Consider the following 25,343-nt stretch of genomic DNA (forward strand, 5'->3'; position numbering starts at 1 on the left):
GATTCTGTAGAACAGAGGAACGCATCTTAGAGACAGCCACAAGGACATCAAATTATATTCCAGATCTACAGAAAGACAAAATTCCATTTGTCACAAACCAGCTGAAAAAAAAAAAAAAAATAATAATAATAATAACAAAAGTGGCAAGGACTCTAAGTAATGTGCATATATCCTCAAAATACAAACAACAGGTATTAGGAGCTTCAGCCAACTTTTCCAAATTTTTAAAGACCCTCATCAGGAAGGTCAAGGGCATCCTGGTCTGCAACAGAAATAGCATGGCCAGGAGGACCAGGGATGTGACTATCTGCTAGTACTCAGCACTGGTCAGACTGCATCCTGAGTACTGTGCTCAGTTTTGAGCCCCATTACAAGAAGGGTATTGAGTTGATCAAGTTGTGTGCAGACAAGAGCAATAGAGTTGATGATGGGATGAGAAAACATGAGGTAGGTGGAGTGGCTGAGGGAACTGGGGCTATTTAGTTTGGAGAAAGAGAAGGAAAATTTCATCACTCTGTACAGCTGAAAGGAGGTTGCAGTGAGGAGGGGGTAAGTCTATATCGTCAGGTGACAAGTAATAGAGTACATGAAAATGGCCTCAGGTTGTGTCAGGGGAGGATTAAATTTGACATCAGGAAGAATTTCTTCGCAGAGAGCATTCAGGCTTTAGAACAGGCTGCCAGGGAGGTGGTGGAGTCTCAGTCCCTGGAGGCATTTAGGAGGCACGTGGACGTGGTGCTTAGGGACATGATTTAGCAGTGTCATTGGCAGTGTTAGGTGGATGGTTGGACCTGATGACCTCTTTTCCAACCTAAAAAATTGTATGATTCTGGGATTATAGGAAGATTCCCATGGGAAGAACTGAAATTTCAATATAACATTATCATGAAGAAATTCAACAGGACAACTGGTATGCTAGAATCTCTGAATACAGTGGAGGAAAAAAGAAAGTTTACGTGGCCAAAGTAAAACAAAACTATTTTTGAGAAAGCATGGTTCCCAGCAGTTACACAGGGGATGCTGGAAAGCAGACACAACGCATTTGAGGGCAGAGCACGGGCTGCAAACAGCAGCTCGTTACTGAGATCAGAAGGGGATTGTTCAAACAACTCCGCTGGCACAAGGTACAGATACCATTATTTTCTTTCCATGAAAGCTTTCAGTTTTTATTAAAAAAAAATAAAAGTGCTAAGATAGTTTTGAGCACACAATTAGTTCTTAAAATCAAAGATGGCTTCGCTCTAACAGTAAAATTTCCTCAGTTGATCCATGTAAGACAACTACCCCTTGTGAAAAAGGCACCCCACAGCAGATGTCATGCAACACAATGCCATAATCCTACAAGTACATCTTTGCTGAAACTAATAAAATCTAGGAGAAAAAAGAAAAGAGGAAATTAATCAGCATGTAACAGCTAAATTTACTAGGAACCTTGCATTAGCCAACATGCAAAAATACACGCCAAAAATGGATCAATTTTCCTCTTAACTTCAAGCAAAATGCAGAATATGAATACACCGAGTTAATATAGCCATGATAATTACAGCACTTGAATCAGAAATGTGATTAGCATTACCAGAGCATAAAAGGGTGACAGTGGCACACTCGGTAAGTCTGCGCCTCAGGTGGGAGGGGAGACACAAGTATTCAGTATCTACAGATCCCTGAGGATTTCACTGAGACTGACAGTGGGGGAAACACAACTGACTGCAAATCCAGCATCTTCATTAAATCTGTGCAGTGCTCAGAATCACATTGAGGCAGACTCCTGGTTCCTATCTCAGTACTGGATTACCTCCAAGAGCGGAAGTGAGAGGCCAGAATCAGCACAGATGTTTTGTGTGAGATGTTTTATCGGACCATTATCAACTGCATGCAAAGTCATTAGTACCAACACGATCTTTTGTAGTCCAGTTTCACAGTTAAAAACACTGGCCTCAAATTCTAGGCTGACCATGGAAACTACTGAAACTACAAACGCATGAAGTGACCTAGAATTACTCAGAGAATCATAGAGTCACCAAGGTTGGAAAAGACCTCCAAGATCATCCAGTCCAACCATCCACCTACCACTACGTAGTATTTCCCACTAAGCCGTGTCCCTCAGTACAACGTCTAAACATTCCATGAACACCTCCAGGGTTGGTGATTCCACCACCTCCCTGGGCAGTGCGCACCAAGCTGGAAGTTGCAAAAGACTTGTAAATAAACACCTAAAAAACAAACAACTACAACTAAAACCCCACCAACTTTGGGCAAATTACTTAAACTGATGAGATGTGATTTTACTTCAGACATGAGCAAAATCATCTATCATCAGAATTTCCTAAGCCAAACTGGGGTTTAGTCAGTGTTGAGCATTATTGGCCTCATAAGTGCCTTCTACGTATTTGATTAACTCAATTGAATTTCTGCTGTGAGTCACAGAGCACAGCAGGAAGCTATTCTTTATTATTTAGATTTTTTTTTCCTCAGAAAATGAAAAATAGCAATAAAAGTTTGCTTGTCTGTTTTGGTTTCTGTTGTTTTTTTTTTCTTTTTTTTTTTTTCTTTTTTTTTTTTTCTTTTTCTGTGTGTGTGCGTGTTACTTTCTAAATGTATAGCTTTCCCTACTCTGCTTAGTGACAAACATAAAAAGCAACACCGAAAACCCACTAGAAATACATTCTAAATATGCTTTGGGATAAGAAGGTTATATTTTCTCTGATATAATTCACAAGCAGAGTCGTTTTATCTCTATTAAAAAAAGAAGCACCTAAAAATCCACATGTATTACATTCAGTCATAGTCTGCTACCCTTTTATCATCTTTTTCTAACAGGATTATGATGCTCTCAGCATCACAGCTATTATGACCTCTGATAAGGTTACAGTAGATATACAGAACTGCATCATCTGGTTATAAAAATTAGGCTGAGTTTCACACGAGTCAGAACAGTGCAGAACTCAGGCTAGTTTTGACCAGAAAAGAAAGAGACATATGGGATCTCAAACCAAGAGAGTCAGGCAGCTTTGTGAAAAGGTCAGGCAGCTCCATGAGTCACATGCGCTTCATCTTAAAGGACAGACCAGCACAAGTGAAGAGCAACAACAAAAAAAATCCCTGTGAGAGGAATATGCTTGTATGTGCTTTGAGACTTAATCCAGCCACGCTGATTGGCGCCAGTAGCAATTCAGATTTTATTTCCTATAGTGAAAGTGTTGTGCTAATAACATTGGTACTAGACTGCAGTCTCCAGCATCGTTCTAATGCATTCTTTTTTTATCCCTCACCTCTAGTCCTGTATGTAGAGGCAATTATTTGGGTAAAATAAGAAAGAAATTTACTGATTGTCGCCCTAACTTTTAGAGCTGATAGTTTTTTTGGATGGGCCCTGGATAGGAACAAAAAGTTATTCATTTTTAACTTAGTCCACAGAAATCCTGCCATTCCATTTCTGGCAGCATCATGCCTGTTCAGACTCAACATTCAGTAGGATTCAGGTGAAATCCAGGTGCAACAGAAGATTCCTTCCCATTCCAAATCCTCGACTAACTACAGACACTGCTACACACACACCTATGCAAGAAGTCATTTAAATGCAACCACAGCCACATCCATAGTCTGCTACATTTCTCCTGACCTCAGATCATCTGATGTCTGATGCTTTCCACGTCACTATTCTGGAGATACAGCTGAGTACAGCCCTGCAGAGAAGGACTTAGGGCCCTGGAGAACGAGAAGCTGGACACTGAGCCAGCAGTGTGTGCTTGCAGCCTGGAAGTCCATCTGTGTTCTGGGCTGCATTAAAAAGGGGTGGCCAGCAGGGAGAGGAGGTGATTGTCCCCCTCTGCTCAGCTCTCAGAGGCTCCATCTGCAGCGCTCATCAACATTTAAAGAGCTGTTACCTGTAATCATAGATGACACTTGGAGAAGGTATTGAACTCCACTGCAGTAAACAGATTAAAAACAATTGTGGGGACTGGAAAGCATAAAATTCAGCACAAGCTTACTTGAAACAAATAGCAGTCAGAAAGATTGTAACTTTCCTTATCTATGCTCACTGCTCTCTTGCTTCAGTCAGTGGCCTCATAAACAAGTGAAGAGGACATGCATCTGTGGAACTGCAATTTAAGGTTTGAATGATGAACATAATTACAAGCCAGCAGGAATATTGTAATGAATGTATGCAGAGGAGAAAGAGGAATAATAAAAAATGGGCCATAACTAGAAAGCACAGCAATTCATGCCGCCAGATTTCGCTCTAACACAAGTATTCCTGAAAGACAGACAACTGAATTCTTACCTGGAAAGCCTACAATCCAGACTTCACCTGGATGCCCAGACAGATTGTTATTCACATGCATATAGATCTTACCAAAACATGGTAAACCATATATTATGATGAACAGCAGACAGTCTTGGTTCTTGCCTGTATCCAATAGAGTGCACGTGCCACTGAAATTTTTACAGCGAAGGTGCTTGTAAAGGCCTCTTCATTTCCTGGAGAACATTGCTTTATCGCAGTATCACAGAATGGCCTGGGTTGAAAAGGACCACAACGATCATCTAGTTTCAACCCCCCTGCTATGTACAGGGTCGCCAAACACCAGTTAGAGAGCTGGGACATTTGAGAAACAAGAGGGCTTTGCAATCCAAGGTAACAGCGCTTATTCTTAGCAGTGCAAAGGCGTTTAAAGCAACAGCTACCCTGGGCACTCGCACAAAGAACGTGATGAAGAGACTAGTTCTCTCATGTCTCTATGTCTTGTGTGGAAGCGTGCACAACATATGATGCAACAGCTTATGTTACTGCAGCCTCCAAAACATGAGAAAGTTCCCCAAAACTGCTCCAAATGAAAAATGCCAAAAGGTTTGAAACACAAGCTCGAAAACCAGAATGAAACTATCCCAAATGAAAGCTGAAAACCTTTGAAACAGCAGCCTATCAAGCTGGCTGTCATTTCCTTGAACATATTCTTTTAAACATATTTATTTGTTTCTGACTGTTTCTGTCACCTACAGAGAACATCTCATTAAGAAATATAACTGCTTTCCTGGATGCATAGCTATCTCCCCATTTATTTTCTTTAACACATTTTTAAGACATGTATTTACACAGGAAAGGTATATGTAGGAAATTGTTTCTCATGTATGTGATATGCACAGCCAACAGAGCTGCAGCAAATCGGCTTCTCTAATACATTTTTTCAGAAAAATAAAAATGTTTTAGTCACAAAAGACAACTTTCTGTACGTGCTACAAAGTTGCTGCATAAAGTGGAGCTCTGCAGTACCACCAGACAACCATGACAATGACTAGAATCAACACAAATGTACTCACTGGCTTTGGATGGCCCCTCTGAGGTGGCACACATCACACTTGTTCTGTTTCCTGTCTACTGATGATACAATTTATGAGAGAGACTGTAGTTGATGTGTCAGTTTTATACTTCTCTATCTGAAATGAAAAATGGCTGGTAGCTTAGCCAAGAAGAAATACATTTATGGAGAACTGAATCCAGTGTTACAATCATAACATCTGTCCTCAAAACATTCATTCATATACAGTCTCAACAGGCTCTTTGATAACTAAAGCCCACTCAGACAGCGGGGCTGGTGTCACTTCTCCTAGTTCAGGCTCAAAAATGTTTATCTTCCATTTCCAGGAGTTCATGTGACAAGCAGCATACATGAGCATGCTTTCCTCAGGAAAACATGTGGCCGCAGATATCCCAGTTCTGCCCCTGTGAGTGAATCATTCATTTTACACTTACCTGCTATCATGATAACGGCCTTTATGAGAATGCATCTACGCAAAGAATAATCTGGCTGTAGTGATAACCTTTGGTGCTGTGTAATACACTTCTCAGATGAAAATGTCCTTCAGCATTTTCATGGTCCTTTGTTGGACTCTCTTGAGTATGTCCATGTCTCTTTTGCACTGTGGCACCTCACCAGTGCTGCACGGAGGGGAAAAATAATCTCTCTCCACCTGCTGTCAACACTTTGCCTAATACACACCAGAAAACTCAACCTTCTCTGTGGCAAGGGCATACTGCTGGCTCAATTTGGTGCCTACCAGGATGACCTAGTTCTTTCCTGTCAAGTTGTCATTGGCAGTCCCCACAGCATACACAGATGCAGGGGGTAATCCAGGTGCAAGAGTTTGCACTTTTCCTTGTTGAACTTCACAAGCTTCCTGCTGGCTCACTTCCCCAACCCATCCAGGTCTCCCTCTGGATGTATCCTATGATTCCTTCCATTTGGTCTCATCATTCATTTCCTACTAACTCAAAGAGAGAGAAAAAATGAATGCAGATTATAAAGGCAGAAAAAAAAAAAACCCACACAAAAAAACCCACCAAATAAACTCCTGTCATCACTCAGCAGTTCTTACAGGAATTAAGCATAAATGATACTGGTGGTAAATACGCACATAAAAGTGAGAAACACACGCCATGAGCAGTACAGAGACTTTCACAACAGCTCTGTTAGCTACCTCTTGTCATTTCTTACACCTAAGTGCTAAACTCTCCTCACACTACGAACCAGTTTCATACCTTTGCATCCTACTGTTCCATATTAAAAGAAATTGTTACTCAGTATGAAAGAATTAATGAACAGATAAAGCTTTTTTTTTTAATTACAGCCTTCTGTAATAGTCAAGTAATTCCCTTTAATAAAATCGTGCCTGTACAGATTATCATCTTTTTCAAAAAAGAGAAAGCCTCTAGAATTCAGTGTGAAAAGCCCCTAATTGAAATTATGAGGGAGCTATGTGAAAAAGCCTCACTGAATTCCCATGTAATTCACAAAATTAACATATATAGGAGCGACTGTCTAAAAAAGGTGGGCACAGATGCAGTTTAAGGGCTTTCTCCTGTACAGAAGAAAATACAGCAACACAATGCAAATAAATACAATGGACTTCCATGTTTTAGTGAGACAGTGAGAGCTTAAGACAAAACATTTTTTAATAACAAGCTAGCTAGATTTATAGCAATTAGGATGTTTAAAGTAATACAAATAAAGACAAACAGACACATAGAAGTTATCAAAGAGATACAGCCATTTAATTTTCTTTAGAATTAATACAGAAATATATGCATCTTTGTAAGAATTTTTTATTCAGATAAAGATGTAGAATGAGGAAGTATCATTCTTTACTGCTGTGGAGAAAGAAGGGCAGGATATGAATGCTTAGAGTCATTTTATGATTTTGTGTCTACTGCAAGTAAGATAGCTTGTATATTAGCAATATAATGAATCAGATTTATGTTAAGTATCCCCAAAATGTTTTAATTGCTGCTTCTGAAATAATTGCATTTTCTGTCTTCTGAACTTCTTCACTACTACCATAGATGATCAAGAAGTTCAGAGTTTGGCATAATCTTTCAGGATCATTTCCAGCTTCTGGCTCAGCAAGATGTTCCCCTTCACTTTCAGCTTACCAGAAAAGAATGCCTAGAAAGAGGCAAAAAAAGAAAAAATGCATTCAACTGTCCATTCACAATCCAAAGAATTGCTATTACAAAAAAAAAAAAAAAAAAAAAAAAAAAAAAAAAAAAAAAAAAAAAAACACCTGCAATGAAAATTGGGGTTGTTTCATGCTATTGTCCCTAGCTCACAGAGCTATATATGCTGTTTCAATCTATTCCAGGTTTTGGTTTTTTTTTTTTTAATGTTTTTGTGTCACTGTGGCTTCACAATTTGAAAGCTCTTTGAATGTTCTCAAAGGAAATCCTTTGCATAGCCCCATTAACTTGAAATAGATTCAAATCAGAGAGAGATGGCAGAACAGAATTCAAATAGATGCTTACAGCTCCTTTAGATGAGAAAACTCCACATCAACTCAAAGGAAATACTAAAGTTCTAAGAATAGATAATATGCCTGAATTGCAGTCATAGCTCTCTTGCTTTCTGGAGATTACCTGTCAACATCTGGGGCTTGGTTTATGTCCTATGCTTGTTATACAAAGACGATTTTATTTCTGTAATATATTGGACTTCTAACAGACATTTGCCATCATTGTTAGTCTCCAATTTTATTCTCTAACAATTTCTGTTGGGGATCAAAGAAAACAAACTGTTCAATATATGATGAGCTAATTAAGGTTCTCATTTGCTCAAGCATTAAATTGTAAGCTGAAATATTACTTTTGTGACAGATTAATTTACTTTTACACATGGCATTGAAAGTACAAACTCTGGTTACAAAAGTTACTTTCCCTCAAAAAAAATGACCTAGTTTTGGTGAATTTATGCATTTACGCATTGTTCGTCATTTTTCCTTACAGCAGTTGTAGCAGTAAATCAGGGTACTGCAACAAATACCAGTTTCCTGTAATATATCAAACAGCATAACCTTATAAATCATATTGAGAAATGTCAGAGGAAAAAAAAAAAAAAAAACAAACAACAAGAAAAAACTTTGTAATATTAGGCTTTATATCATCTGAGGTACTGCTATCCTCCTTAGAGGTAAAAGAGAGGTAAACATGGGATAAATTCCTCTCCACGCCTTCTGACTATTTCAGTACAAGATGTGGCCTATACCTACTCTGAGTCTGATCTGCACTGTCCGAACACCAAGCGTTGCAGGCTTTGAAATGCAAACAGTCACGAGCCAGAACTTGGCTTCAGGCAAACTTCCCAGGGAAGTGAATTTGGCACAACCATTTTACCTTTTGGGGATTGGTCTTCTGCTGCACCACATCCATAAAATCCTGGTCTGAGAGTGTGAAGATGGTATCAGCAGAACTTCTTGCAGGTCCCTGGTACACAGCTCCAGAACCATTTTTCAAGTCAATTGCTAAGAAAAAAAACAGCAAAATATAGTTTTAGTTCAAAGTAAAGATGAAATTCTCAGTTTAAAGAACTCTACTCTCCACACCCATTATTGCAAAGCACTCAGCCTAAAACACAACTGTCAAGCTAATAGTTATTTAGAAAATGAAGGCTTTTCTAATTCCTCTTCTTTAATGAAAGAAAACAGGTTAGGGAAAAAAAAATCCACCTATTCCTATGCAGTTTGAGCAAATCACTTATGTTCAGATAGTGAAAGCGTATGCATCCTGCATGCTTGCAGTTAAGTAATTCAATTGTGCTAAGACCAAATTCTGAACGTTTTTCTAAAGTGGAGACTAATAAAGTTATTTTTGTGGGGGGGCAGGGAGGGGGTTGTTTGTTTTTTTAGAGCACAGACCAGGAGAGACACAGAAAAACGTAACTTGATCAATTTATATTGTTGATCAAATTAAATGTTGATCAATTTATATCAATACCTCAGTCACAAGCACGTAGTTTTATAGTAATCAAAGGGAGAAAATGCCTACATTACCTTAAAAATCCTGCCCTTTTATTTTTATGGACACAAAATTTATGCATCAGCATTTCATGAGCCTATCTTGTCACTTAGACTTTTTCAGTGTCTGCTTAAATAACTGTGCTAGATTGAACTTTTGATATTCAAACTAGACTGGTCCTCATCCTTAAAACATGCTTATTTTAGCAGCAGATTAATAAGGGCCACATGTACTTAAATCTTACTACTTTATCATGGTAGGATTTCAATAATTTCATGTCATCAGTATAATTTAACACAGGTAGCACAGCAATTTGGATGGGAACTTCAGAGGATAAAGAGAAAATAAATCCACTGATAACATAGGCCAGGAAAATATCTGAAAAATGTCTCAAAAATAGACAATTGTTTTGGTATTGAAGCACTTCTTGAAGGAAAAAGAACATAATAAGAAATTTTTCAATTAAATCTCAGCCCTTTGATTAACTCTAGAAGACACGTAAAGAATATCTACCTCAGGGGAAGGGGAACTTATAGGAAAAACAGCCATTTTAAAATTGCTGCACAGACATAAGAAAACATTTTTAAACAACATCTAAGAGTCTCAACTTATTAATAACTTCAAATATTCCAAAATGGTAATGTCAGCAGCAAAGTTGTGAGGTTTTTAAGTTGGTATCCTTTAGTCAGAGAAACCCAAATGTGATGGTCGTTCGACACATTTGCACTTCCCTTATTTTGCCTGGCAGGCAAACATAGCCTGTTCTGCTTGGTGGAGAGAGCATTTCAAGCCTTGCCAAACAGCTGTCCTCCTCTTCTGGAAAGTCAAAAATTTCCTAAAGTGCCTGGAGACTTGGAGTGGTATTTTCCCAAATGAAAAGCCTTGCCAAAACAATCTCCTGCAAGGCTAACGCTACCAGGTGCTGTCACTTGTTTGAAATATTTTGACAGGTTGTGCTCTGCCCACTCTTTCTCAGATTTTGCAAATTCTCAGTCTTTCTCATTACATGTTTTCCTTCTGACTCCCCACTTTCTTAAGTACAAAACAAAATCATTACTGAAGGATATAATACCTCCAATCAGACAAGGATTCTCAGACAGCTTTTCTTAGTTGTCAAATTTTAAGGCAATTGCCTAGCTGTGGAGACTAAAAACCAGCTCACCTTTTTTTTTCTTTTTCTGAATAGTATCTCTGAAAGGTTAACTACAGTGCTTTAATTCATCTCAGGTAGTTAAATCTTTCATTTTCTGAAATTTGTTCTAAATATTATTTTTTCCAGTTAAAATAAAGCTAGAAAGAGAATTACGTGTCCAGTGATGTCCTGTGGGAGAAATTACATACTACATAATTATTATTCACTTCATTTTGAGATAAGTTGTAATTTCAGAAACAGGTTTAATGTACATCACTACCTTGACACAGTAAGAATAGAAGGGAAATTACTCAAAAGCAGATGAACAACCTGCCCATCTATCGTAAAAGAACTAAAGCTTACCAGTGGTTAAGATACAGCTATTCAAGATACAGGAATAAACCTAAGAAATATTGTGGACTTCCTCGTTCTCTTCAAAATCATCCACATATTTTTTAGTTTTGTACTCCTCACAGCTAGTGTAACAAAACATCAAGTTCTGCTTCTTGCCAGATCTGCTTCCCCAGTATATATTAAAAAAATAAAAATAAAAAAAACCCTTAAATATTTTGGTTGCAAAGCTCCACAGTTTTCACATGATGAGCATTTGTTTAAGACAAAAAATTTTTGCTTGGCGTTAGGGCCGCATCAAGTTTTCTATACCTCCCGCCTCCTTTGTTTGTGGGCTGGAGCTGCCTAACGTCCTTTTAAGCCATAGAAATCACTGTACCACAGCCATACCACTGTAACTTAACTGAGCTGTTTGAGCCACATAAGCAGCACTGACCAGCAAGTCCTTCTGTCTTGGCTTGACCTCAGATGGCGGCCAGGAGCCATAAAGCTCTCTCCTCTGTTCCTAACCAGAATGGAAGAGAAAATATTCTGGACAATCTTATGGGTTAAGACAGGGACAGATCAGTATCTTTGGGAAAACAGACTTGACTTGGGGAAGATTTACTTCATTTTCATTTAAAAATAGGGTAGTTTAGTGAGAAATGAAAGCTCAACTAAAAATATCTTCCCACCTTCTTCCCAGGCGCAGTTTAATTCCCAATTCCTCTACACCCTCCCCAACGCTGAGCGGTGCAGGGAGATACTGAAATGAGGGTTTGTTCAGCCCACTCTGAAGCCATTCCTCTCTGCTATTCCTCTCACCTCACTCTTCTTCTCTGTAGGTCCCTCAGGAGAACCTGCTCCTGTATGGGCTTCATGGGCCATCACCTTCTGGCCACATCCACTGCTGCACCTCCAGGCTACATGTTGAGATCTGCCAATCTCCTACATACGGAGCCCAAGGGCTCTAGGGGACAGCCTGCTCCAGCACGGGCCTCTCCTGGGCTGCAGGGAACTTGTGTTCCCTGCCTGGAGCACCTCGTGGCCTTTTTGTCCACTGACCTTGGTGCCTGCAGGGCTGCTTCTCAGAATTCTGTCACTTCACTCTCTCAGTTGTTGTGCAGTGTTTTTCACACTTTCTTAAATGTGCTGTGACAGAGGAACCACCAGCATTGCTGATGGGTCCTAAGACACAAAAGACCCTCTTTTCTCTATTGAGCACTGGCTAGAAAGGCAGATTCGATATATCCCAATTATATTTGTTGATTAGTCCTAGTATTGTAAAGTTTAGAAGACACAGAGTTAGAATTAAATTCTTTAACCACTGTGACAAATCCTACAATAGCTGAACGATAAAACACATAATACATTGTGTTGCAAGGGCTATTCTCCTTTTCTAATTTACATCTGGGCTGTTCTCCTTTTCTAATTTACATCTGAATCACATCAGCATTGCTTATCAAATCATTTCTATAAATAACTGTGAGCTCCGAAGGCACAAGAACATCTTTAAATACTGCATGACCATGGTACATGCTCAATCATATGAAATCCTTAAACCATCTTTACTTAAAAGTCATTAGGAAACGTTAACATAGATAACTTACTAGGATGTTCTATTCCAGACATATGAAAACTGTATTATCCATTTTTTAATCTTAAATAGCGTTACTATATTCACTAAGGAAAAAAAAAAAAACAAAAGTAAATCCCAGCAGTCACAAACGAAGAGCCCTGTAACAATGAATCCTGCCAGTTTCATGAAAACATGAGGGATCTTCTCCTGAGACTTCAGTGACAGCACACAGTAAAGTGGATATAAATTAGCAATGAAAGAAATGAGCTGAATACCAGAACATATTCCAACTTTCAGAGCAGCAAAATTCTAACTTTCCAAAGTGGCTTAAGACCAAAAATGGTGCCTTCCTGTAAAGCACACCTTTATGAGACCTAGGCAAATAACACAGCTGTCTGTTGCAGAGGGAAATGGTCTCGAAACAAGCCCCCAGTATAGGTCTCCTACACAAATATCCTGATGTGTCTCTGAGATTAAACCTTGTATGTTGCACATCCATTACAGCAGTCAACTTAATAATGAGGTGATACTGGTGTCTCTATGTCCCTGCTTGGACTCCAAATAGTTCCTCAGGTGAGTAGTGGGCTGGGTACATGCCCTGCACACTACCAGCATAGTTTCACAGCTTCCAGAAACAGCTGAATAGCTTCCAGATGTCCCAGGTTTTCCTCTACCCTCTCACACAGCTGATTTGCTCCATACAAAAACAGAAGTTTGAAAGAGAGGCATGCTACTCTTACACTCTGTGTAAAAGCTTAGTTTAAATGAAAATTAAAGCTGAAATCCCTTTTCAAAATCAACTAGCTTCTCAAATATGTAAAATTTCAGTACTGCTCACATAAAAAACAAAGTCAAGCAGTTTCAGCACATAAAGCAGTAGCCAACCTTCAATTTTTTTTGTTTCTAATTACATATCTAAATGCTGCATTACAGTAAATACTTAGGAATTATTATTCTCCATACGCTGTGCTTGTCAGAGAAATAATTAAAAGGTCAAAAATGGCATATATCCAGATTAAAACTCTATACAATGGCTTTCAACAGCAAGTAGCCCAAGAGTTGAAAAGTCTAATGTTTATAATATGGCTTTTGCCCTACTATTCATAGGAGAAAGTTATTAGGCAGTCACTTTTGTTTTGTTTTGTTTTTCTCCCTCACCCCAATTCTCCCTCACAGGGGATAAGCAACCGCCCTCAGCCTGAGAGCAAACAGAACAAAGCATTATTCACTCTTCACTGCCCAGAGTTACTTTGCATCATAAATTATTAACCAGCTTCCTGGTAACTTTAGTGACACAATGAAATGCACATAAACTTTTATAGGAAAGTTTTATTTTTTCAAGAACTAGAAGAGAAGAGAAATATTTTATGCTCTCAGCGTGATTCAAAGCAACAGAAAACTTCTAAACTTCTGAGTGGTGTTCTAGAGATTCATTAGCTATCAGCTAATATATCTCAATGGCAATGTCTGAGAACTACTGGAAACAACCAAAGCAATTGTAGAGCATAAAATATGCAGAAGGGAAGAGTATGCTTTAGGTAGTGAAGCTAATGTGAGAAGCTGCAGTTAAAGCTGGTGGGTATCTGACAAGAATTCCGTTTTAGAAAATAACCCTTCACTTCTTAGCTTATTCCTTACAGTTTTGACACTGACAGAATGGATATTGTTTTATTTCCATTTTCACCATCTTTGTAAATTAGAACAATTTGTTTCTATGAGAAAAAGCCTCTAATTAAGATCAGTTGTCAATAGCTACAGTTCAACACTTTTCAGACAGTGAATGAGTTGTCAAAAATTTCATATCCTGAGGATTTCTATTACCATGGCTTCATGCCATTGATAGAAAACTAGATAAAGATCACTGCTAATTAAAAATACCATTACTATCATTAATACTATAAACAGAAGTGCCTCTGAAACAAGAGTTCACACATGCTATTTAAGATAATAAAAATTCTGGCTAACTGCACAAAACAGAGATCAAAAGGTTAGAGTAACAATAAAAGCACTAAAAGTAAGTAATTTTAGAAAGAAAAGACACTGAAAAGCACTGAAGCCTTTAAAGTTTAGAATACAATGGAATGACTGCCTGTATGAGAAAAAAATTCAGTCCATGATACAGTTTGCTTTCTCTTATCTGCTTTCCCTCTCACCCTCCTCCAAGATCTCGAGAAGCTCAAGGACATTAGCAGAAGATGCCACAATCATCAAGTGAGACAGCAATGAGCTACAGGGCCCAGATTGTTTCCAGCACTGTCAATTGCTGCAGTTTTCAAAACAGCACAAAGCTGTGCAAAAGTGACAAGTCCAAAGATCAGAAAACAAGCCAGCACAACTAAGTAATGAATTTAATAAAGGAAAGAAGCCCAGCAGGTAGCATAGGAGAGCCTTAAGCACTATTTGTACTGTCCTGGGAGGCTCTCAGTAGTAGAGTCTTAGAAAGAGGATGTATAATAGAACAATTTGTATGAACTCAGAGCAAAACAAAAAACCTCTCCCAAATCAATCTCCTGACATTCCAGCTGATTCAGTGATAAGAATTCTGAACATACGTTGAAGGAGTATACAATATTTACTCACAGCAAACAAATTCCACATTAATTTTAATTCTGAATTAATTTTAATTTCCTGTTTCTCTGCAATACCAAACCTATTTATTTTATGGGATCTCCCTCAAGCAAAGGAAGAGCTGACACAGAAAAGTTCTGTCCATTTAATTGTTTTTAGGCAGTGAAATATTCACTGCAAGAAAGCACAACTTCTCTCCTACTGCTCCAGAAACAAACAGAAGAAAGAACAAGAATGGATCCTCTCTGTCTGGATACAGAGGCAAAAACATCCAAGCATTTCCAACGTAATAAAACATGGCCTTGTGAAGCAGATAAGGCCAATGCTCAAGCCTCAGTCTTTCAAGGGTACAGATTTCACTGGAACAGGCTGCCCAAGGAGGTGGTGGAGTCTCCTCTGGAGATGTTCAAGACCTGCCTGGATGCCTACTTGTGTGACCTGCTGTAGAGAACCTGCTTTGGCAGGGGGTTGGACTCGATGATCTCTGGAGGTCCCTTCCAACCCCTACAATTCTGTCATTCTGTGATTTTGCACATCATTCTTTGCCAGATTCTTCTTCCATTAATTTATCCATTCTCTGCAGATAATATTAAGCCACTATCAAAGTCATTCCAAATTTAGAGAAAGAGTAAACCATTTTAATGACAACATAATTTCCTATTTGTAACTGTAAACATGATTCTCACTTATATTACTTTTATTTACAGATGAAACAATGGATGAGAATGATGTAGTTAACAAACATAAGTAACCACTTCAAGGGTTTTGGAGTCTAATCAGTATGTCTGTAATGTATTTTCTAAAAATTCAGGCACAGACACAGAAAAGACTTCATAAGCCTTCTGTCCAGTTCTAAACATCATTTAAATTAACAAAAGTGTTAAGAGTAGAAGACCAGAGGAATGGTAGGAATTCCTAATGGTAGGAATGATTAAGAGTAGTAAGTTTCAAGACATCTTAGTTAAATTACTTAGTATCCTCTCTCTCATTTTCATTTATCGGTACTCATCATTAATCATCTACACAAGTATATTCAATAAATTAACTGCTATCCAAGTGCAAATCTCTCCCCATCCCTTAAAAATTTTAGAAAATGCAATACAGATAGAAAAGAACTCATGTTGATCAATCTACACATGAAATCTTCCTGATCCTCAGCAGGAGTCCTGCTTCTCAGAATCTTGCTCTTTAAAATTAAGAGAAAGTGAAATTATAAGATCCTAAGCTGCTCTGTATACACAGTAAACATTTCATGAGAACATGACATTATACAGACTCAAGACTGCTTAAAAAGCAAACCAAAACAACAAAACAAAACAAAACAACAACAAAGCAAACCTAACCACAATTTATAGGACAAAGTGCAAAAAAGACCAGATCTGACCTAAAGGACTGCTGTCATCTGACAGCCTGCAAAGGGAAGCCCACCTCACCAGTATCTCCTAAAACAGTTCCAATTGGATTCAACCACTGAAGCCAGTTGAAATCAATCTGTGCAAGGGACAGGCTTGACCCAAAGATTTGTATTTCCCCACAAGGAAGACAGGCCTAAAATTACAACCTGAGTGCACATTACATCCTTCCTCCCACCCACTTCCATTACAATTTTTGGTTGGTCATCAACCCTGTCCCCTTCCATGAAGGATGGGCAAACAATGTTTACATTCATTAAACTTTCATATCAGAAATCTCACACGGAAATAAGGTGGATGATATTTTTACTGAAGGCACAAGAGCAATGCAGAAGGAATAAATACTTGCTCAGTACAGATTAGTTAGTTTGTACATTATCAGACTAGTTACTCCAGCATAGCCTGCTAGAAGACAGTTAAATTAACCTAAGTGTAGTGAGGAGCCATTCTGGGAAATAGAAGCACAAATGCCCTCAAGTTCTAGAAGACTGTGTGCCTATGCCTTCATCTGAATAGGAAAGTTACAGAAGCATACTGTTAGAGAGTTGAAAGAAACTGCCATTGTGGAACTTTATCTGAACACATTACTTGCGTGTTCAGTATGCAGTCAGATTTTTAGGTCCTGTAAGCATTCATCTACTAGTTTATCCTTGTTTTCAAAGCAACACTGTATTTAGAATGAGTACAATTAATCTCACTTTGTTTAAAAAAAAAAAAATGCACTGGGACATTATATAAGAGCTATTACTTACTCCATTGCACTGCTGTTTTTCCATCTTTAGTGATGTTCCACTGGAACACAGCATTTACTTTCCTTACCAATTCATGTCCAATCTCTTTGATGCGACGGCCAATTTCTTCAAACACCAGGTCACTCTGCAGCCCTGCAGTCTTAAAAAAAAAAAAAAAAGAGAGCAGGAAGAATTTAAAAAGGAAAGCTCTTTTTAAAAAAAGAGACTTGTGACTATTAGTTTAAGCATTGTGTCCAGGAGTCTCTACTGCAGAATTATCCAGTGCAATCAAAATGTTTTCCACCACAAGTAATTACTTCTAGCAATTGTCAGCACTGTAGAGTACACTCCAGCAAAACATGCTCATGGACTCTTACTTGAGAATTATTTCATATTGTGCTTTTACAGTTTTTGTCATTTATCACTGTAATTTAAGATACGTTTTACACTTAGGATTTTTTAACAGCTTCTAAATTGCCTTTTTCCCCAGTCAGAGGCTAACCATTTTTTCCACAGCAAATGGAATACTTTCAGAACACAAAAAATGTTTTTACCAGTATGTTACCTTAGTACAACACAACTAATTATCAGAGACTGCAATATGAACAAAGTCAGAACTCAGTGCAATCACAGTATGTTTACCACTTCAGGGTGGGATCAGCAACATTCACATTTTTAACTTTTCCAAACACGTGATGTTGTGCAAGCCTTTCATTGTTTTACCTCAACTAGTACTTGTACTTGATAAAAACCTCTAATTTAAGAAGCTCCCCTGATATTTTCATCCAAAAAAAAAAAAAAAAGAGGAGAAGTTATCTTAGCTTTATTTTTTTCTGCTTTACCTACCCATATACCAGGATGCAGTACTCCTCACACTAACATGTCTTCATCTCCACTGTGATGACTAAGAAGCATTTTCCATCATACAACATGATTTCTGATGACGTGAATTTGACAATCATTCAGGTAAGTTTCCCCTACTGCATGAATCAATCAGGAAACTCCTGCCTAAGTACCTTAATTTCTCAGTCAGCTTGAAGAAAAAAAAATGTTCTGTCCACATCAAATAAACTTCTGTAATTATTACATAATTATTACAATGAGTTCAGTCTCTATCATCTGCAAGAGAAAATCAACGTGCTCGTTTTCCAGGTACTTCCCTAATGTGTGGCCCTGAATGCTGCATGACTCTCTTGTTTTGTAACACACAGAGGAATGCTTATTACTAACTGCTCAAATGGTATGAAGAACTTCAAATTCCACCAGGTATTCCGTGGATTCTGTCAGCCTTCAAAATAAATCCACAAGCCCTACATAATAAGCACAGTGTGTGCTCACATCTCTTAAGCCACATACACATGAAATCTTTGTGAATAAGACTAGCAAGTGATTCTGTTATTCTCCTGTTTCTCACAACAGTACAGCCCAACTATGCTCCTTGACAAGTCAATGTTTGTGTTGCTTACAGGCTCCAGTGAGGAAGGCTTATCCAAGGCCGATACTACATCCACATAGCCACCTGCAATAGCAATATCTCCAGTCTCTTTGACCTGTGATGGGGAAAAAATTACATTAAAGAGGCAGTGCATTGGCAAAAAAAAAAAAAAAAAAAAAAATCACAATAAGCTTTTATTTATTTTAATTTTAAGTCCAGAGGTTAAGAAAACAGGAAAGTTCAGTGAGAAGAAAAACAAAATCTAGTTTTAAAGCAAATTACTATTATACCATTTGCAAACAGTTCTGCAAATGAAATAATTAACTGACTCTTGAGTAATTAAATCAAAATCTAATGATGGTTTTCTGTTTACAAAGTGATTGGTTATCTGTCTGAAAAATTATCATCTCTGATACAATTAACTGTCAATATTACTTCCTGTGAGAAAAACACATTGCTCCAGAATGATTTTAGTGAGGTAACCAGTTGACAGTATCTTCAAGCATCTTAAACTAGAAACAATTTTTTAAACACTGTAAGATCAGAAAGATTGCAAGGAAAAAGAGGGAAAAAAATCCCCGAATTCCTTTTTAGTTTTTGAAATAGTTATGTTTCTTTAATGAGGACTGACACACAAACCATTTTGACAGTGAAAAAAAGGGAGCAGCAAAATAATTAACTGAAAATTCATATAGAGAGTTATATGATAAATTGAGAAGACCAGGCAAAAAATCAGTCTAGCTTATTGCACAGGTGAATTTAATATGGAAAGAATGTACACTAAAGATTATTCAAGTCATTCTTAACATGCTGTCACCACCACCACTGCAACTTCAGACAGTGCTGAAAATGAATTTAAATCTCTGTATCACAATTAAACGTGTATTTAAGTTTGATTTATCTTGAGTGTACTACCATGTACACAGATGACTTGATTTTAGACTACTCAGAATTACAAAAAGCAACAGAACTCAGCATAATTGCTTTGAGCAAGCAGCAGCTGAAACAACATTGTTTTCTATAATCATGTTGAACACCACAGTCTGCCTTCAAAATAAGTTACGTTATTCCATGCTGAAGCTTACTGAAAAAAAATCAGTATCCCCCAGAGCTCTGCAGATAATGCTAAAACAAGCACAACAGTAAATCCAGCCTTTGAACACAAAGAAGGATCACATTCTGTATACAGATTTCAAAGGGCTGGGAAGCACACCATGAACACTGTTACTTTAGACTGTACACACAACTCTTAAGAGAAAAATCAAGAAATTCTCTCAGGGCTGAGCAGCAGTGAGTTTTTAAATATTGGTACACACCTCTGTGTCTCATCCACTGTAGCTGTGCAATGGCTGCAGTGCTGATCTGAGGCATTAAACTGTCTTGTTTACTGACTACTAGTTCGTATCTAGTAGCCTTAAGTCCATATTATGAAATTCCATAGCTACTTACCAGGTCTGCAAACAAAATTTACCCTCACTAGTCAACATGTATTGTGCAAATCTGTGTTCATCTGGAAACAATATCTACCCTGTGTCCTTGTAATGCTCTTCCTTTGATTTTGCCTGCTCAATCCTCTCTTTAGCTGCTTCTATTGCTGCTGCTGTGCCCACTGATCAACATTTTGGCTGAGATATGGGTGGCAAAACTTTGGCCAGCCAAAGCAATGTACAATGTACAAGCTAATGCATGCTGACAAATAAGAGCAGCAATTCATTATTTAAGAGAATGCCAATGGCACGGGACACTGTAACAAAATGAGATTTTACTTTTCACCTCCACATGAAGTATTTTTGCTGACACTGAAACTTTCCACCATTGCAGGATACTGACACAAAATGCTAACAGCAAATTCAAAGAAAACTGAGTAATACAAAAAGTGGACTTATAAAAGAGTAAGACCTGTTTTATTGTAGTCTTTATGTCTGACTGTTATGAAACCTCAATTGTTTTGAAGCTCTTCTGCGTAGATGCACCTAAAGTTTAACTCAATTTAATTACATATTTTTGAGTTCGCCTTCATTTACTGTCAGGAGTTCATTTAAGCAAGCTAAACAAGCGTTAAAAAAAAAGATAGATAAACAAGGCTAGGGTTATCTGCAAAAAGCAAAGACTTAAGAATGAGTGGTTTTTGCTTTTTCTATAGTGGACAAACCAGAAAACAATGAAATTAGTTCTGATACTAGTTCAAACAAGGAGCATATAAAGTCCTCTAACAAAGTTTTCGTTATTTTACTCTAATCTTTATGAAACAATGAGTAGGAATATTTAATTCCTTTCACTTTATTTATGAATCTTCTTCAGTGGTGCATTCAATGAGCTACTTTTATCGCTTCCTGTCATACTCATAAACTTTTACACAAGCCACACTTTTCATTCAAGTCAACAACAGTGGCTGCATTCTCACCTTGGTCTGAAAATGAATTCTATTTCCTTCCTTCCACATTTCTGTTTGTAAAGTTTGCCCTGGAAAGACTGGCTTTGCAAAGCGAACCTGAAAATAAACAGATAAAAACATTAAAGAAAATAATGTAAAATTTTGTCAAATCTGTCCCATAAAGTTTAAAAAAATAGGTTCTACTAAACTGAAAAAAAAAAAAAAAAAAAAGGAATGAATCAAATAGTGATGCAAAGCATATAAATATTTAAGGAAACATAGTAGACAGAGGCATTAAAATGCACACAACGCTAAGTAAGAGCAATTGTGGCAGTCAGGACAATAAAAATCTTATCTCCACCCTAAGTAATTTTTTTGGCACTAAAATAAGAAAATTAAAAAAAATTAATGGCTAATAGCAAACTTACAGACCTTAATTGCCTTGAATCTAGTCACATCATTGTTTGCAAACTGCTTCAAGACGTTTCTAGCAGCAAACCCAAAGGTGCATAGTCCGTGAAGTATTGGCTTCTGAAATCCTGTTTCAAAAATTAACACTTCAGTGATTGTAACATTAGGAGTTCACATGTTTCTACTACAGGTATTTGTGTTTTAGCTGGAGCATTTTATTCCAGTGGCATTCTTAAATTAGTCTAATAAAAGGATTATCTTACTGAAAGAGAATCTGTAACTACTTATTAATACCTCAAGGCAAAGGAATGTGTTCACTGAGAACTGAAGCTTCAACACCAAATAAGCAGAATGATCCACAGTCTAAACTGATGATCAAACGAAAATAAGATTATCTGTGCTATCATACGTGAACAGGCAGACCAGATACATCATTACAAGGATGTCTGCACATTAATAGCAAGGGGTACAGTACAAACTGAAAAGTGGTGACACGTACACAAAATGCTTCACATTTTGAATTCCTATTAATAGTTGTCAAAAGTCTTCATATTTAGTACACTAACTGTACTGTAGTAACTAACTGTACTTCATATTTAGTACACAGTTAGTGTACTAAATATTTTTATTAGTACACAACAGCTTTAGCTTGTTTGGAATGGAAAAAAAAAAACTCAAAAGGGTTCAGGCATTCAGAATGAGATGAAGACAACAAAAGTTACAATGTTCTGTTCATACTGACTTTTTGCTCAGGCTTCCTTGAAGCATCAAACTTTGCAGAAAAAGCTGGATCACGAAAGAGGATAAACTTTATATTAGTAATTAATCTCCTTCCAGTCCTGCCAAGTCTGACAAAATAAGACTTTAAAAGTCAGCCTGACATGTGCTAAAGCACAGTCATTAAGTTACAAAAATACAGCTTGCACTGAGTACATTCTGATCCCTCAGTAGGTTGCTCTGACCTCACTGGGCTATTGCGAACAATAATTGATCATGCCTGTACCAGCTCATGGGGAGGCTGTGAGACAGGTCTGTCCAGCCCTGGCTCTGAAAATAGATGCTTTGCCTGGAACTCATCTGCCACTCTCAACTGTCAGAATCTGTTTTTCCTGAGCTTTATGAACAACTCCTCACAGCATCTACACATCATGAAAAGTTGTCTCAAGGGACAACAACTAGGAGAAAACTAGGAGAAAAACAAAAAAAGAGAGAATAAATAATAGTGTGAATATATATACGTAAAGGAGACAGGAGAAAGACTGGCCTGAAGAGAGACAGAAGAGATAAGACACCACTTTCAAGACTGAGACAAAAAGGCCACTAGCACTTGATGTAGGGAAAGACAGGAAGCCTAAGACAGAGCCTGAAGGGAAGACAAGACTACCAGGCATCTGAATGACAAACAGAGATTATGAGTGGTTAGGTTAGGAAAAGAGACATGACAGAAGGACAAAAAATACACACTCAGAGAAAAAACCCTAAGGTGACTTTTTACCTAGACTGAGATGAAAGGAAAATAAATGTTGTTTTCACGTTTCAATATCTTAAGTGTATGCACATGCTATAGGAATAAAAACACAAAAATATCAACACATTTTCCTGAGTATCTTCCCTGAAGCATTACCTATCTGCAAGAAGGCTTAACAGTAATCTTGGAATCACCTGAGTGCATTAAGGTTTATGCTTCCTTCCAGTGCACACAGGTAAGAGATGGTCAAAAATGAACTTAAATGCATCCTAGGAAAAAAGTTTCTGTATAACTAGAATAAATACATCTCAAAGACCTCTTCAGTAATGTTCTTTTTCGTTTAAACATAAGTCTAGCACAGATATTTGAGTAGGAAACTGCCACAGTTGTAAAAACCAGCACTGTTCTTAAGTATTCAGACAGATTCACATACAGATTTTCACTGTACCAGTGCTCTTTGTATGTTGAAGAATTTTACTCCTCCTGCAAGGACTTTCTAATGCAGCAATATATACATGGCCAAGGTACTGTGTTACCAAGAGGTCTAGGTACGCAACTTTACAAAAAAAACATGCTCCACTCTATCCTGCCCTCTTGTCATTTGTTGGAGTCAAGAAGACTTCACAGAAGCAGAAAAAGCTACACCAACACTAACATAATCTCAAAATCATTTAAATGGAAAGAATGATCTATCAAACAGTTTATGTAATTCCCTCCAAAGCTTTTGATAGTTAATTGAATTATTTCTGCTTATGAAAACAGAGATTGAACAGATGGGAAGGTGGAAACATACAAACTCCAGCAGGAAAATCAGACAAAAGATTGACTTCCTTATTGTCTGTAGATAAGAATCTGAGCAATATTCCAAGCATTCCTAGGTACATGAAGCAATACTTCTAAGTGAGGCACCACACAAAACTTTGAAGACATCTAAAGATGACTATAAGAACACCTGTGAAAAAACACTGCTTTTCCCAGCCTCTTAGACAATTACTGATAAAGTGAAAAAAATAAAAATACATTTGCATCATCCTTTATCCAAATATAAATACATCAGGATCCCACAACTCACCTCCCAGTGCAGCAAAACTTGGATCAAGATGTAAAGGATTCCAATCCCCACTAAGCCGATACAAGGCAGCCTTCAGAAGCAAAGAAAAATGGGAGGTTAGGGCTTATAGAAACTACTTAAAATTATAGATTATCAAACTACTCAAAATTTGTTTTATTAGCTCTTAGATAATACACTCTACAATCAACTAAATAACAGTTATCTTTTTGTACAGACAAGCTGCCAAGGCCCAGAATAAACTAATGAAATTGAGGCACCTTGGTACATGATAAAATAATCAGCTGCTTAATGGGAGTAAAAACATATTCTCGTGACAGGCAGATCCAGCTTCACTAAAATCTGGCAGTAGGGAAGTAACATATTTCTTAGAATTTGTCAGTAGGTTCATTTGCTTGAAGTGTAATTTTAAAGAAAATCTCACATGACAGATTCATTCGCTTAAAAAAAGAATGCATCTGAAAACTTTCAGAATAAACAACAACAAAAAATGCTACTATGCTTCTTCAACACATGATGCATCTTACAGAGCTCAGAAACATTCTTTTCCCTTGCTTTTTAAGAGTAACATGACAAGAGTAATTGTGATAGCATTCTCTCAGCAACTTCCAGCAGGGCAGATCCCAATATTAAGCAAACAAAAGTCCCCCAAGTGACAGGCTGGTTTTTCTAGATGGCTTTTGTTTCACGTTAAATGTTTTCCTCCACTAGGAAAAAGACATGAAATACAAATGTATTGTATATACTGTGAATGTGGATAAACCTGAGAAATATTTAATGATGTGGATGCTGTATTTTAGATTCCTATGTTTGTATGGCTTCAGCATTTCCACTGCCAAATCCTATATTTGCTGTCTGTGTGAAGTGGCCCGAAGTCCATATTATGAGATGAATGGCAAAGTCAACCTTTTCTATGAGTTTCTGGTCTAGATTATGCCATGGTCATGAGATTTCAGTGAAAGAACTAAATCATGAGGTACTTCTACCATAATGCTCCCAGCAGTGCAGAGAAACCAGCAAGTAACATTAGTGAAGAGGCATATACAAACTGTGCAAGAGTTTAACCGAAGAGAAAAAAAACAAGTTTTATTTTAATACTGCTATCATTATCATAAAAATTCTTTCCCTATACTCTGCACCAAGATTATATAAAAAGGTATGCGATTATACAAATAAGGGTAGTTTGCAACAAAGGAAAAAAACAATCAGAAATTAATCTTATAAGATCAACAACAAATAAAAATAGCTAAGATCCCTTGCCAAACAAGAATGAGGTCCAGATCTGAAGGCAGTACCTTTCAGTGCCACGACACTACAGCTAGCAACCTGCAAGCCCAATCCAATCAAGCTGAAAAAAGGAAGTGGAATTTACTGTCAGTGGCTGTGATGTCATAGATGCCATCCATTCCAGAGGTGGCCTCCAGGGAGTTTATAGTGAAATACACAGTGCTGGTTGAGAGGCCAACAGGGAAGCAGAGGAGAAAATGGAGGTTAACGTAAATTTTTTCACTGCCACATAGAAGGCAGCTGGAGTGAACAGTGGAAACA

At 37.6% G+C, this 25,343-nt stretch overlaps 1 protein-coding gene across 2 annotated transcripts in view; it reads right to left on the minus strand.

Annotated features, from left to right (window-relative positions):
• Positions 1–7,028: 7,028 nt before the first annotated feature.
• Positions 7,029–25,343, minus strand: part of HSD17B4 (hydroxysteroid 17-beta dehydrogenase 4) — a 56,249-nt gene continuing 37,934 nt past the window's right edge. For both annotated transcript variants that reach the window (XM_042829404.1, XM_042829405.1), the window contains exons 18-24: positions 23,799–23,868; positions 21,280–21,386; positions 20,878–20,964; positions 18,505–18,588; positions 17,060–17,198; positions 8,666–8,793; positions 7,029–7,445 (exon numbers count right to left, since the gene is read on the minus strand). In XM_042829404.1, the coding sequence (XP_042685338.1) occupies positions 7,356–7,445; positions 8,666–8,793; positions 17,060–17,198; positions 18,505–18,588; positions 20,878–20,964; positions 21,280–21,386; positions 23,799–23,868 (705 nt within the window). In that variant the 3' untranslated portion in view covers positions 7,029–7,355. The remainder of the gene's footprint in view (positions 7,446–8,665; positions 8,794–17,059; positions 17,199–18,504; positions 18,589–20,877; positions 20,965–21,279; positions 21,387–23,798; positions 23,869–25,343) is intronic.

This window comes from Centrocercus urophasianus, unplaced genomic scaffold (assembly GCF_019232065.1).
Source record: "Centrocercus urophasianus isolate 14NV4802_14NV808 unplaced genomic scaffold, USGS_Curo_1.0 seq_31, whole genome shotgun sequence".
Taxonomy (NCBI): domain Eukaryota; kingdom Metazoa; phylum Chordata; class Aves; order Galliformes; family Phasianidae; genus Centrocercus; species Centrocercus urophasianus.